Genomic DNA, 14,784 nt, shown 5'->3' with positions numbered 1-14,784 from the left:
GAACGTTCCCAGTTTCATGAATTAGATTTGTCTGTGTTTTAATTACTGGCAGCCAGTACTCTGGGTACTCTGGGTCTCCCTAAACTGAACTGACAGAGGTGTTCTCCCGGCCGCCACATGTTGCAGTTAGAGTCCTTACGGTGTCTGGGTAATTTAAGGGCGGGAGTCTCAGCTGGATCCAGTGTGAGAAGCAAAAGCCTTTAGCCTCGCTGCTGCCCGTTTAATGAGGTCGCTTCTCTCCCGCTCGCTGGGAAATGGTTTAAGCAGACTGCTCTAGTGTTGCTGATTGCTCTGCTGTTGCTACTGGTGGGATAGAGTGGTGAGAGTGGCTGGGAGTCAATTACCATACATTCATAGAAGATTTTACCATTATCATAAAAGTAATGAATCCGCCGTTATCATTAACAGTTGCGTCAATGTACTGATAAGAAAGATTGGCCCTATACACAAAAACCTAATAGAACCCAGGAAAAACACAGAACACCAAACCCACTGAAATTAGAAAATTTGCTCCAGACCGCAAACAATTCAAGCCTTTATTAAGACATCTGGATGGACTGACAGAGAAAAAAACAATAGTTATGATAAAAACGTTTTATTTTTTTATATTTTTTTTTCTCATTTACAGACATAAGGAAATGTTGGGAGGGCCTAGCTGCATACAGACGGACCTGTCTAAGCCCTCTCTTTATATTAGTATTTATTACAGCCTCTTCTCTACTCACATCTCAGTCCCTGACAACGCGGGAGCATCCTCTACCTGGCCTACATCTCAAATGTCACCCTATATCTCATATAGTGCATTATATTTGCTTAGATAGGTGTTAAAAGTACTGCACTATAAAGGACAGACCTGCTCTAAATCATCAAAAAACAGAGGGAGGGGAGGTGGTGGTCAAGTCTGGGGGGGTGCACAGCATTGAGCCAACAGAGCTGCCTTGTTGAGCCATGTAGAACGGGGGATTGGGGGTTGGGGGGGGGGCCTAGGACATGGTGATCTGCATGGACTCCAGCATCTCCTCCACGGCCTTCACGGAGCATTTGTTCTCCTTCGTCCCGCGACCGGCCAGCTGCATGACAGAGAGAGGAGAGAGAAAACATCAGCTCATAACATCTTTAAAGAGGCCAAAGCACAGGGCTGGCTGAGGGAGAGCCAGCCAAGCCAAAACACTATCGCACACTCAGAATGTCACGATAACCGCATAGCCCCGTCTCACACTCCAACACATCAAGTCTAAACAGACTAAACTTCACAGAGTATACCAAACCTTCCTAATATTGAGTTGCCCTCAGAACAGCCTCAATTCGTCCGGGTGTGGACTCTACAAGGTGTTGAAAGCGTTCCACAGGGATGCTGACCCATGTTGACTCCAATGCTTACCACAGTTGTGTCAAATTGGCTGGATGTCCTTTGGGTGGTGGACCATTCTTGATACACACAGGAAACTGATGAGCGTGAAAAACCCAGCAGCGTAGCAGTTCCTGACACAGACCGGTGCGCCTGGCACCTACTACCATACCCCGTTCATAGGCACTTAAATCTTGTCTTGCACATTTACCCTCTGAATGACACACATCCACATGCTGTGGACTAATGGGGCCAAGAGAAGAGAAGCACCACCTGGAGTCAGGGATGTTCCTGGCCTGTTGCAAAAAAAGCTGTGTGTCTGTGTGAGGAGGGGGAGAGGTGAGAGAGAGAGGGAGGGCCAGGATGTCCCGATGACTCATTGTGTCAAGGCTCCAATAACTACATTTAAAAAATGAATGAACGCGTTAAATTATTATGTGACATGCTGTTTGTTATATTTCAGATCCTGATTGGTCAACAAATGGTGTTATTTGACATGTATATTTTTTGACACGCAAACACCCAAACGGCATTCCATAGAAATCCTGGTTGAGAATGAAGTGAAATAAAGAAGTTTTGATTATGTTTTACTGGTAATGGGGACATATGTAAATGCCAACAAAATTTTGGGTCAGTGTTGTGTGTATGTAACCTTTATTTAACTAGGCAAGTCAGTTAATAACAAATTCTTATTTACAATGACTGCCCGGACGATGCTGGGCCAATTGTGCGCCGCCCTATGAGACTCCCAATCATGGCCGGATGTGATACAGCCCGGATTTGAACCAGGGACTGTTGTTACGTCTCTTGCACTGAGATGCAGTGCCTTTGACCGCTGCGTCCATGTGTGTATTAACTACTTAACTCTACTAGGATGCTTAAAAGGCTGTTAAAATGTTAAATATCGGTATCAGGCTTTTTTTGGCAAGGAAAATATTGGATATTGGTAACGACCAAAAATGTTATATCAGTGCATCACGACCATAAACCACTGCTCCTAATCTCTTCCTCCCTCCCCCTCTCTCTGCCCCACTCTCTCCCTCTGTATGTGTGTACACGGACAAAACTGGACTTCCTCTGTGACTCACACACACAGCCCCTCAGACCTCTCTATCTCCCAATTAAACCACAATCAGCCCTGCTATTATCTGAACTCAGGAGGGGGTCCTCTCCTCTCGGCCCTGTCCCCAAACTACAGAGACTAACAGATAACCTAATTTAACCACGCTAGGAGCTATGACATGTGCCCCCTGCAACAACACCCACAGGCACTTGGCATTAGTGAGTTGTACGGTAGACTACTCCTCTGTTCTCATTATAATAACTGCTATTTAGGCACAGGGACAGCAGCGTCGGGGCAAGCTTCCTAAGACTTGAGAGCAGGGTTGGTGTGTGTGTGTGTGTAAGGCCACATCTGTTGCTGGGCGGAGAGCACACAGACAAGTCAGAGCAACGCAGCAGAGGACATCTTTGGCCTTTTCTCAATAAAATCATTATGAAACCCACTATATAAACCCACTATAAACTGGGTGGTTCGAGCCCTGAATGCTGATTGGCTGAAAGCCGTGGTATATCAGACGGTATGCCATGGGTATGACAAAACATTTATTTTTACTGCTCTAATTATGTTGGTAACCAGTTTATAATAGCAATAAGGCACCTTGGGGTTTGTGATATATAGCCAATATACCACGGCAAAGGGCTGTGCCCTAGCACTCCGGTATATTGGCATGGTATATATTGGCCATATACCACACCCCCTCTGGCCTTATTGCTTAACTAACCCCCTGTGCTAAAACAGAGATTGTGTTTCTTTCTCCCACATACATGGCTGATGTGCCATTTCTGTCTGGACACAGAGAGGAGCATATTCGGCCTGTCCTCAGGAATGAGCGATAGGTCTCCGGAGATGCTCCGACTCCTCATTACAGACCAACATTCAATCCCAAACTAACCCTCTTCATCTGGCTTCTACCAGCTTGCTAAATAGCAGAAGGTTTTACAGTAAATGTGTATATTCCAACACAAATCCACATGATACAAGGTGAGTTTCCCAACATACAAATGTAAAGCGCTGCTGCTTGGAGAACCTGGAAAAGCTATATAAATATATTCCATTATTATCGGGAATAGTGACGCAGGGCTTGCTGTCAACCATTTATGAACCTGTTCACATACAGTATACACACACATGCATAGTCAATATAATGTTTCCATATGGGGGAAACTGTTTTCAGAGTGTCATAGAGAGGGCATTTGGTGAAGAAGTAATTTCCGAGCGTGACTCATGCAGACGTATTAAAGCAGTGGTGTGGCGGCGGTGTGGTGTGGCTGAGGGGTCAGCACGTTTCGCTATGTGCTTCCCTAATTTCCCATTATCCCCAACCAAAGAGCCAGGCAGCCAATTATCTCGCCTGCCTAAGGTGAGGGGACTGTATTAACTCCAGCCCAAAAACCGAACAATCCGACTCGAGAAAGACTAATCGACGAGCGGGAAAAAATATAGACTAGATTCCATTAGTTTATGTAAATGTAGAGTAAATGTACAAACGAAAAAACACCACAATTCAAGTGTTAAAATCCATTAAATAAACACCACCACAAAGATCATTCATTATTCATTCGTTAAGGACAGATCATAAGAACCATGAATGTAAGAAAATGCATTTCAAAAGAACAGAATTACATATTTTGAGTTGAAATATATTACTGTGCGTTGATTGTTGAGAATGCACGCTAGGAATTAACATGGGTAAGCGGGATACTGGGACCGTCCCATATTGACTAATGAGGTGACACCAATGATGCGCCCTGTGTGCAAACGAGCTATTACGTCCAAGCTCATAACATAAATGGAAAAACCAAAACCTGTAACACCTTCCCTCTTCAGACAACAAATATATCCTATAGTTGCTCACCACCAACAGAAAACAACTTCCATTGCACAACATAACCAACTTAAATGCATCGCTACTTAAAATGAGTCGCCTTCTCCAATATAAACATGGCGTCTACTGGCTGTCAACAATTAAATACAAGACAAAACAGAAAGCTCAATTTTTTTCCTTCATCTTTTTTCTATAGTTTGCTTAAACTCACAAGATTTCGAAAAACTCACATATGCTTCTATAACTCTCATCCCCTTCGAGCGCAACCAAAACAAAAAACTTGTCTCCAAAACGGCAAAATGTGCAGTCAAAATAAATTGTGAGGCAGGGCTACACACTGGCTAAACCAAAAACGTGTTGACTGCCCATCCTTGAAAAGACAAAATCAGCAACCAAATTGTCCTTACCACGGACATTTCAAGGTAAAACTCCTGTAATATAGATACAAACTTTCATCTCGTGATTTTCCTTAGTGGAAAAGAGTGGCAGCACACATGATCAAAACAAAATGGATTTGCCACATGCTCTGAATACAACAGTGAAATGCTTACTTTACAAGCCCTTAACCAACAATGCAGTTCAAGAAATAGATGGTTGAGAGAAACTAGTTACACTCTTTGCTTTGGGCAAAGGACCCACAAAAGACAATCTGGAACCTTTCTTTCTAAAATTATCTGCTGAAATTGTTGCCACCCCTATTACTAGCCTGTTCAACCACTCTTTCGTGTTGTCAGAGTCCCAACGATTGGAAAGCAGCTGCGGTCATCCCCCTCTTCAAAGTGGGGGCGGAACACTCTTGCCCCAAACTGCTACAGACCTATATCTATCCTACCCTGCCTTTCTAAGGTCTTCGAAAGCCAAGTCAACAAACAGATAACAGACCATTTCAAATCCCACCGCACCTTCTCCACTATGCAATCTGGTTTCAGAGCTGGTCATGGGTGCACCTCAGCCACGTTCAAGGTCCTAAACGATATCATAACCATCATCGATAAGAAACAATACTGTGCAGCCGTATTCATCGACCTGAACAAGGCTTTCGACTCTGTCAATCACCACATCCTCATCGGCAGACTCGATAGCCTTGGTTTCTCAAATGACTGCCTCTCCTGGTTCACCAACTACTTCTCTGATAGAGTTAAGTGTGTCAAATCGGAGGGCCTGTTGTCCGGGCCTCTGGCAGTCTCTATGGGGGTGCCACAGGGTTCAATTCTTGGGCCGACTCTCTTCTCTGTATACATCAATGATGTCGCTTTTGCTGCTGGTGAGTCTCTGATCCACCTCTATGCAGACCTCTACTTCTGGCCCTTCTTTGGACACTGTGTTAACAACCCTCCAGACGAGCTGCAATGCCATACAACTCTCCTTCCGTGGCCTCCAACTGCTCTTAAATACAAGTAAAACTAAATGCATGCTCTTCAACCGATCACTAACCTGGACGGTTCTGACTTAGAATATGTGGACAACTACAAATACCTAGGTGTCTGGTTAGACTGTAAACTCTCCTTCCAGACTCGCATTAAGCACCTCCAATCCAACATTAAATCTAGAATCGGCTTCCTATGTCGCAACAAAGCATCATTCACTCATGCTGCCAAACATACCCTCGTAAAACTGACCATCCTACCAATCCTCGACTTTGGCGATGTCATTTACAAAATAGCCTCCAATACCCTACTCAATAAATTGTATGCAGTCTATCACAGTGCCATCTGTTTTGTCACCAAAGCCCCATATACTACCCACCACTGCGACCTGTACGCTCTCGTTGGTTGGCCCTCGCTTCATATTCGTCGCCAAACCCACTGACTCCAGGTCATCTACAAGACCTAGGTAAAGTCCCCCCTTATCGCAGCTCGCTGGTCACCATAGCAGCAACCACCTGTAGCACGTGCTCCAGCAGGTATCTCTCTGGTCACCCCCAAAACCAAGTGCTCTATTGGCCGCCTCTCCTTCCAGTTCTCTGCTGCCAATGACTGGAACGAACTACAAAAATCTCTGAAACTGGAAACACTTATCTCCCTCACTAGCTTTAAGCACCAGCTGTCAGAGCAGCTCAGATTACTGCACCTGTACATAGCCCATCTATAATTTAGCCCAAACAACTACCTCTTCCCCTACTGTATTTATTTAGCTCCTTTGCACCCCATTATTTCTATTTCTACTTTGCACATTCTTCCACTGCAAATCTACCATTCCAGTGTTTTACTTGCTATATTGTATTTACCTCGCCACCATGGCCTTTTTCTTTGCCTTTACCTACCTTATCTCACCTCATTTGCTCACATAGTTTATAGACTTATTTTTCTATTGTATTATTGACTGTATGTTTGTTTTACTCCATGTGTAACTCTGTGCTGTTGTATGTGTCGAACTGCTTTGCTTTATCTTGGCCAGGTCGCAATTGTAAATGAGAACTTGTTCGCAACTTGCCTACCTGGTTAAATAAAGCTGAAATAAAATAAAAATACGCAAGACACATTTCGCTTGAATTGCATTCAGTTGTGCAACTGACTAGCATTCAACAGAAATGTGTCTTGTGCATTTAAACCCAACCCCTCAAATCAGAGAGGTGCAGAGGGCTGCCTTAATTGAAGTTCATGTCAACTCAAGGGTAATTATTTTTGTTGTTTGGCAAGGATAGGTGATTTGGAAACTGCATAATCTGCTCTTTTTGATACTACGTCGGAAGTTTACATGAATCTTAGCCAAATACATTTTCACAATTCCTGACATTTATTTACTCCTCATAAAAATTCCCTGTCTTAGGTCAGTTAGGATCACCACTTTATATTAAGAATGTGAAATGTCACAATAATAGTAGAGAGAATGATTTATTTCAGCTATTATTTCTTTCATCACAATCCCAGTGGGTCAGAAGTTTATACACTCAATTAGTATTTGGTAGGCCTTGAAATACGTCCACAGATACACCTCCAATTGACTCAATTGATGACAATAAGTCGATCAGAAGCTTGTAAAGCCATGGCATAATTTTCTGGAATTTTCCAAGCTGTTTAAAGGCACAGTCAACTTAGTGTATGTAAACTTCTGATCCACTGGAATTGTGATACAGTGAATCATAAAGTTAAATAAATCTGTCTGTAAACAATTGTTGGAAAAATTACTTGTGTCATGCACAAAGTAGATGTCCTAACCGACTTGCCAAAACTATAGTTTGTTAACAAGACATTTGTGGAGTGGTTAAAAAACAAGTTTTAATGACTCCAACCTAAGTGTATGTAGACATCAAAACATCTGCTTGTGACTTTGTAGAATTTGCAAAAGTCACTTTCTGGCACTCACTTTCATTTCCCTGCCTCTGTCAATTCCAAGCTGCACTGTTCCATCAATCTTCATATACAATTTAACAATTGATAATATTATCACACAGACTATATTCAACTATTATTATATGTGTGAAATTAGTTTAGCTATATACTGAAAAAATATATAAAAGCACCATGCAACAATTTAAATGTTTTTACAGTTCATATAAGGAAATCAGTCAATTGAAATAAATTCATTAGGCCCTAATCTATGCATTTCACATGACTGGGCAGGGGAGCAGCCATGGGTGGGCCTGCGAGGGCATAGGCAAACCCACTTGGGAGCAAGGCCCAGCCAATTAGAATGAGTATTTCAGTTTCATCAGCTGTATGGGTGGGTGGTCTTAGACGATCCTGCAGGTGAAGAAGCCAGTGGAGGTCCTGGGCTGGCATGGTTACAAGTGCTCTGCAATTGTGAGGTCGGTTCGACGTACTGCCTAATTATCTTAAACGAAACGATGCTGGAGACGGCTTATGGTAGAGAAAATAACATTCAAATCTCTGGCAACAGCTCTAGTGGACATTCCTGCAGTCAGCATTGACAACTACACGCTCCCTCAAAACTTCAGACATTTGTGGCATTGTGTTGTGTGACAAAACTGCACATTTTAGAGTGGCCTTTTATTCTCCCCAGCACAACGTGCACTTGTGTAATGATTGTACTGTTTAATCAGCTTCTTGATATGCAACACCTGTCAGGTGGATGGATCATCTTGGTAAAGGAGAAATGCTCATTAACAGGGATGTAAACACATTTGTACCCAAAATTTGAGAGAAATAAGCTTTCAGGGATCTTTTATTTCAGCTTATGAAACCAACATTTTACGTGGCGTTTATATTTTTGTTCAGTATAGTTTCGATGGGCCATCAGCTGTGAAGGCTGATTGCCAGTGAATGACGGGCGGTGAATGATGGGCAGTGCCTATAACACAAATTCTGTTTGCGATATTAAGATTCTAACAACAACAGAGTAATTTAAAAAGTGATTTTGTTTTGAGTCATTATGACGCTATCAGGACTTCTCTCTGGGTCATTAACATGTCAAAGTCGGGACCTTGCTTTCAGTAATAACATTTTTAACGGCCTTGCCCCAGTCGCTTTGACCCCATTGTGACGTCTGCTCCCACAACACCACTCACCTGTCGCCTTTTCTCGCACTGAGGTATGACAATCACCAGGTACAACGGGTCATAAAAGCGGGACGACTGACACGAGTAGCCCTTTAAAGCCCCCATCAATCAGTCAGCACAACCACACAGCAGCCAGGCCAGCCCTGCGGAGGCCCACAATGTTCCACAGCGGCTCCCTTTCAAATAGCCCAGCACCCATTTAAAAAGGAGGGGAAAAAAGTCAGAATTAAGAGTCAAGTCAACCTTGCGCCCTGTCATTTTTCCTCTCACACGCAGGGTGGGGTCCCGCTGCTCTGCTGCCCCTGCCATTACTAGGCAACTTAAAACAAACACAGCCCAACAGGTTGCTGGCCGGGCCCACCGGGAGCCTCTTCCTGTTCCCTGGATAAGGGTGTGGCTCTGGCTCTGTCAGAGTGGAGACCAATAACACATGATATTTTCCCTTGTGCATTTGCTCAAACACCAAATAGAAATACTTAAAATGTTACACTTTCCACAGCCACGTTGTTGAGTTTAACATTATAAAGTGTGCCTGATTGATTGACTAACACAGTTAAGTGTTCTTGATTAATCAACACCCCAAGCGTTAGATACCCAACACCCCCTACTACTACTACTAACAGAGCCATTCCGTGCCTCTGTGGTGGAAACCCTCCCAGCACTCCAGGAGGGAAAGACAGCGCTGAGTGTGTCAAGACGTGGGCTTTAGTGGCTCAGCGTGGTTCCACTCTCCCGATAGAGCCCGCACATGCAGAGCAAGGAACTGCTTATTGCATGTTTAACTGTCAACGCCTAAATAAGCAATGTATATCACCCCTTATGGCAGCAAAGAGTTATAATAAACACACATTTATGCTCAAGGTGCCATGGCAACAGCGTAAACCGGTTTAGTGATGCCATCTGAGCAGCTTTTCACTTTTTCCGCTCTTTCCCCACGTATCCCCCTCGCTCTTTCCCGCCCCTTTTCTCAGAAAGGTAGACCCATCATACCTCCCCGTGCCACCACTAGTCATCTTTGTTCCACTCAAATCATACATGATTAATCTGTGTGTGTGTGGGGGGGGGGGATCGATAGCCCAGCAGCACACTTAAAGGCACAGTAAAAAAAGAAAAATCAGAGCAGGCCTTGTGGTCTTAAGTCAACACATTAGCTGAAATCTACCCAAACAGTAAGACACTGAATTGAAGGCCTGGGTCTAGGACCTTTAGGTGGACAGGTCTGGAACTCAAGAGTATATGCAAGGCATTCGGTTCTTGCGTAGCAGGGGTAGGAAAACCTGGTCCTGAAGTGCCAATGCAGGATTTTGTCCCAAACAGTCATGCACCACTAGGGCTATGGTGGTCATGACATTTTGGCAGCTGGTTATTGCCTTAGGAACATCTACAAAACAAATTAAAAACAAAAGATAGTCTAATAGATTCATTTAATATACACCAACACAATATATCCATTATTTATTTGATGGCAGATCTAAAAGAAACATTATGATATAGATAAAATGTATTTCAGAAGAACCGAGTCGGATAGGAGTCGGCCTACTGGATGATGTTCTGATTTTATTGTAAGTATAATTGAACTATAATTGAAAGGACAGTACGCATATGAAGTGGCTATGTTGGGCGTAAAAGTAATCATTTTAAAACAATCATTTTTATACTCTAGATTTAGAGTTATTTGGCTAATTTAGTTGTGAATGATTCAAACCTTAGAATGTCTTAGAAATTAAAAACATATATGGGCTGCATGATGCAACAATAGGCTATTGACTATTTGAAAAATGTGCTTAAAAAAAGCTTGAGCTCTGTTCCTTGCCTCAGGCTGCACACCCTGTTCTCTCATCAAGCGATCATATTTTACCTATCACTACTACTCTCAATTTAATCTTGTCTTTACTAATATGTCAAATTGTTTTTTTACCTAGAATCGGCCATTACCAAATGGGTAGAGGCAAGGGGGGGGGGCAGCTCCTCACCGAAGAGCTATTTGATTGGTTCAGTTTAGTCGTTCAGAGCTGAGTAGTTGGTAGCCGTGATCACTGTAAGGTTCAATCAATCAATCAAATGTATTTATAAAGCCTTTTTTTACATTTATTTTTTACATCAGCCGATGTCACAAAGTGCTGTACAATGCAGATGCACTTGGATGGCGAATGGAGGACGCTTACACGGAGTTAAATCCTGCCGGGTTGGCTACTCCAGTTCTCAGTTTGGAGCAGCTGAGAAATAGGCCTAAATATAGTAGCAGCTGGGATCCTCCTCATTTCAGTGACAACCATCAAAACTCTGTTTTCACACAGGATTGCATATAGAAATGTCTGGACTAAAAGAACATATTTCACTTCAGGCATCACTGTTCGAGGAGCACACAGCCTCTCGCTGCGCGACAGGTAATGCTCCGCCCAAACCCTGTATGCCATGGGCTCTCCAACACGTTGTTCCTGCAGCTACCAAGTGTTTCATTTGGGAAACCAAGTGAAATGTGTTCGGGAACATCGATAGTAACATGTTTTCGCAACGAAACATATTTCATTAAACTGTTGACAGCTCCCATCTCTGCTCACTCGAGAAAGGAATGAAGGAGATAGGAGGAAATGGAAATGCACAGTGGTGGGATATTCTGTAGCTAAAGGTAATGTACCAGCCTATTGATAATGGGGGAAAAAATCTCTATTACTAGGCTATTCAAAATCAAATACAAATTCACTATAATTGTAGGCTAACTCTGTAAGCTGCCCTGCACAATCAATGAATCAACAGCGTCACTTAGGCCTATAAATTCTCTCCCAGACTCGGAGCGTACCACCCCTTAAAATTAAAAAACAAACAGGTAACCAGTCCATCCAGTATGAATAATAATAATCCACACTCAAAGGCGATTACTAGAATTTGTTTAATTTGGGAATATCGGCAAGAAAAATGATGTACAAAATACATTAAATCCTTCGCTTTTTTATTCTGCCTTGCATAATATGCGGTAGGCTATGTATTGTTTAACGGCACATTATTTTAATTCAGGGTTCTTTTCAGGCTTGGGCTCATACATCGGCAAATGTTTATGCATAAGCTGTAATATATGTATGGGTGTTCTACACACAACCTCTTAACGCTTTGAATTAATAATCACCTTAGAAAGCGCTGTCCATTTCGTTGTGTTTGGCTTTGAAACAACATCCACAGCAACCATGTTTTCACTCAGTTTCAGCCTGTTGTTAAACCAGGGCTGACTAGCCTTGTTGTATAGGAACAGTATAGGAACAGTTAAGTGGAAAAGGCAAGTGGAAAATGCGGCTCAGTCGCTATAGCATGGCGCTTGCAACACCAGGGTTGTGGGTTCGATTACCACGGGGGACCAGTACGAAAGAAAGTAGGAAAATGTGTGCACTCTACTGTAAATCGCTCTGAATAAGAGCATCTGCTACATGACTAAAATGTAACTAGTGTAGCTTTCATAATTAAAGTAGACACATGGCGTGACTCACCTGATAGGCTCGGTTGATTTGATTGGTGGCCCAAGCAGCATACCTCACATTTGCCTTTTTCACTGTGGCGTTCACTTTGGGGCAGGCAGCAATGTGGCTTGCCGACTACACAGGGGAAGAAGAAGGGAGTGGAAAGCAAGGGAGAGAGGAAAGAAAGGTGTCGTCATATCAAAACAGCAATAAAAGCATAAATGAGATGAATGCACAACCAACTCCGCCGTGGGCAGGACGAGAAAGAAATTGGCCCGACGACACGAAGAAAACTTTTACGGGAGAGGAAAAAGTGAGTGCTTTATTTAATGCCCCAGCTCCCCGAGTGCAGTGTCACTTAATGGGCCCTAATTTCTCCAACACCATAGATTGCCGGTGATGACAGGGCCCGGCATGTCTTCAGTGTGTCTTCAGAACCCGCGGTGCTGTGGCGAGCGAAGCGCGATGTGAATCATGCTCTCTGCCCGCCCCAGCTCCCCTCAGAACCACAAAACCCATGTATTTTCCATGCTACTGCCATCGTCTCCGAAGTGCAAACCCCACTAGGCTTAAACGGGCAGCACTTCAAAGAAGTCCCTGTGGACATGCTGAAACCTTAACTACACCCCAATCAACTTTGCCCCCCCCCCCTATTTCTAAAAAAAATGTAAACGATTTTGCTTCTGGATTTCTTCTTCATAACCTCCGGCGTATGATGTCAGCTCTACCCCAGAATTATGTCGTCTTCCTGTAAGGATCCCCGCTAGTGGAGTGACACAGCACTGACTAACACTAACTAGTGTTAGTGCTTATACATCTGCATCGTACAGCACTTTGTGACATTGGCTGATGTAAAAAATAAATGTAAAAAAAGGCTTTATAAATACTTTGATTGATTGATTGAACCTTACAGTGATCACGGCTACCAACTACTCAGCTGTACCAGGTACTCTGAACGACTAAACTGAACCAATCAAATAGCTCTTCGGTGAGGAGCTGCCCAACAGTGGTGTTCATGAAGCTTCACAGTCTCCCAGAATCAGATGAAATGGTCAAAGTCATCGCCTTGGCACAATCCCATGTTAGGAACGAACGTGCACTTGTCAAGGATTTCAACTTTGGACCTCGTGCACACGAACTTTTTTACAATCAAATTTAAATCTGAAACCCGCGTTAGGCCAATATACAAGTGGCAGTGGATGATTTGACAGAGGAACATAAAGTCCTCTATTTAACTATGTATGCCATTCCTATGCACGTTTCAGTAGTTGATATTCAGACTTACCTTATGCAGGTGCGTAACAGGCCTTGCAGGCGTGGTTCCCTTATGCGCTGAATACATTTAATTCAAACCACTGAAAACCCTCTCACTTGCTGGCCAACAGACTTTCTCATGGAGTTTTCATTCAATAGGATTTTCAGTGCATTTATCTAAAGCCATCCCCTTTAATTTGGCGTACCTTTAATCTGAATTTTCTCGACAGACTCACTAAAATATATGGAAAGAATTGTTCAGAATATTAGGGATCAATGAAAGAAAGCCTTGTAGATCTAACCACACACCTATTTCTGATTTTGAACACCAATTGCTAGATTTAAAAAATATTCTGATCTATATTATTTACGGTTAGAAAAGTATTTATGAATAAAAAAATAAAAAAACAGGTTTGGAGAACCTATACAACTATACAAACGATATTGGTCAATCAAAAATACAGTGGTTCGATTCATCCTGAAAGCTGACCTATTCAAATTGTTCAAGCTATAAAATATTGGAAGGTGAGAATAGTGTACAGTAGTGGCTGAACAGTAGTCAATAAGTCCACACTAAATCATGGAACTGTGATGAGAACAGTCCAGTTGTCGTGAACAGTGTGCCGGTCTCCAGGTTTAACCTGCTACATGTACTGTATGTATGGTCTACAGTTCGTAATGGTTCCAATAGGCTACATGTCCCAAATGATTGCACAACTTGTAATATGTTAGCCCGATATGATCCACTATTGCTAGCGATCCTCAGGAACAACCACACGAACGTGACAGAGTGAAGAAAGGTAAACTGACTGTAATGGAATGATGCAAAATGTAAGGAGAGGAATACTAAAGTGACCGTCGTAAATGTATGTGGGTATAACTGATGGTGAAATAGACCTAGAACAATTGTCATTTATATTTACAATCCCCTTATCAAAATGGCTTACTCATTTACCTAGTGCTTATCAAATTGCTCTTATCAAATGTGTAGAGAGAAAAGTGCATACAAAGATAATTCCGTTCCGTTTAGGTGCTCTTAACAACAATAACTTTGGAGGTTAAGGGACCTGAAATTCTTAAATTGATGCTGCTTTTTATGCACGTTCTGTAGCTAGCTAGCACCTTGAAGACCTTCTTAGACTTACCTCTTTTTCCATTTACCCTGAAAGTAGTCTACGGGCCGGGAGAGAGAGTCATTGACGGTTTGAATTTGTTTAAATAACGTTAGCTCATTTGAACCCCATGGACTACTTTTAGAAACATAAAAGTTAGTCTATAAAAGTGAAGATACCTGTTCAAAGACCATGAACGGATCCAGTGGTTGTGCCCCTTTCCGGGTATGAGATGTTTTGACTGCTTGAACCCCTGTGGCAGTAGAGAGAAAAC

General features: G+C 42.7%; 1 protein-coding gene across 2 annotated transcripts in view; it reads right to left on the bottom strand.

Moving 5' to 3' along the window:
* Window positions 1-522: 522 nt before the first annotated feature.
* Window positions 523-14,784, bottom strand: part of LOC124004825 (ER membrane protein complex subunit 2) — a 60,879-nt gene continuing 46,617 nt past the window's right edge. The window contains exons 10-11 of one of the 2 annotated variants that reach the window (XM_046313638.1): window positions 12,175-12,279; window positions 523-1,070 (exon numbers count right to left, since the gene is read on the bottom strand). In XM_046313638.1, the coding sequence (XP_046169594.1) occupies window positions 984-1,070; window positions 12,175-12,279 (192 nt within the window). In that variant the 3' untranslated portion in view covers window positions 523-983. The remainder of the gene's footprint in view (window positions 1,071-12,174; window positions 12,280-14,784) is intronic. The other variant, XM_046313639.1, reaches the window with a different exon arrangement.

Source organism: Oncorhynchus gorbuscha, linkage group LG19 (genome assembly GCF_021184085.1).
Source record: "Oncorhynchus gorbuscha isolate QuinsamMale2020 ecotype Even-year linkage group LG19, OgorEven_v1.0, whole genome shotgun sequence".
NCBI lineage: Eukaryota > Metazoa > Chordata > Actinopteri > Salmoniformes > Salmonidae > Oncorhynchus > Oncorhynchus gorbuscha.
This window is presented reverse-complemented; position numbering and strand designations above follow the sequence as displayed.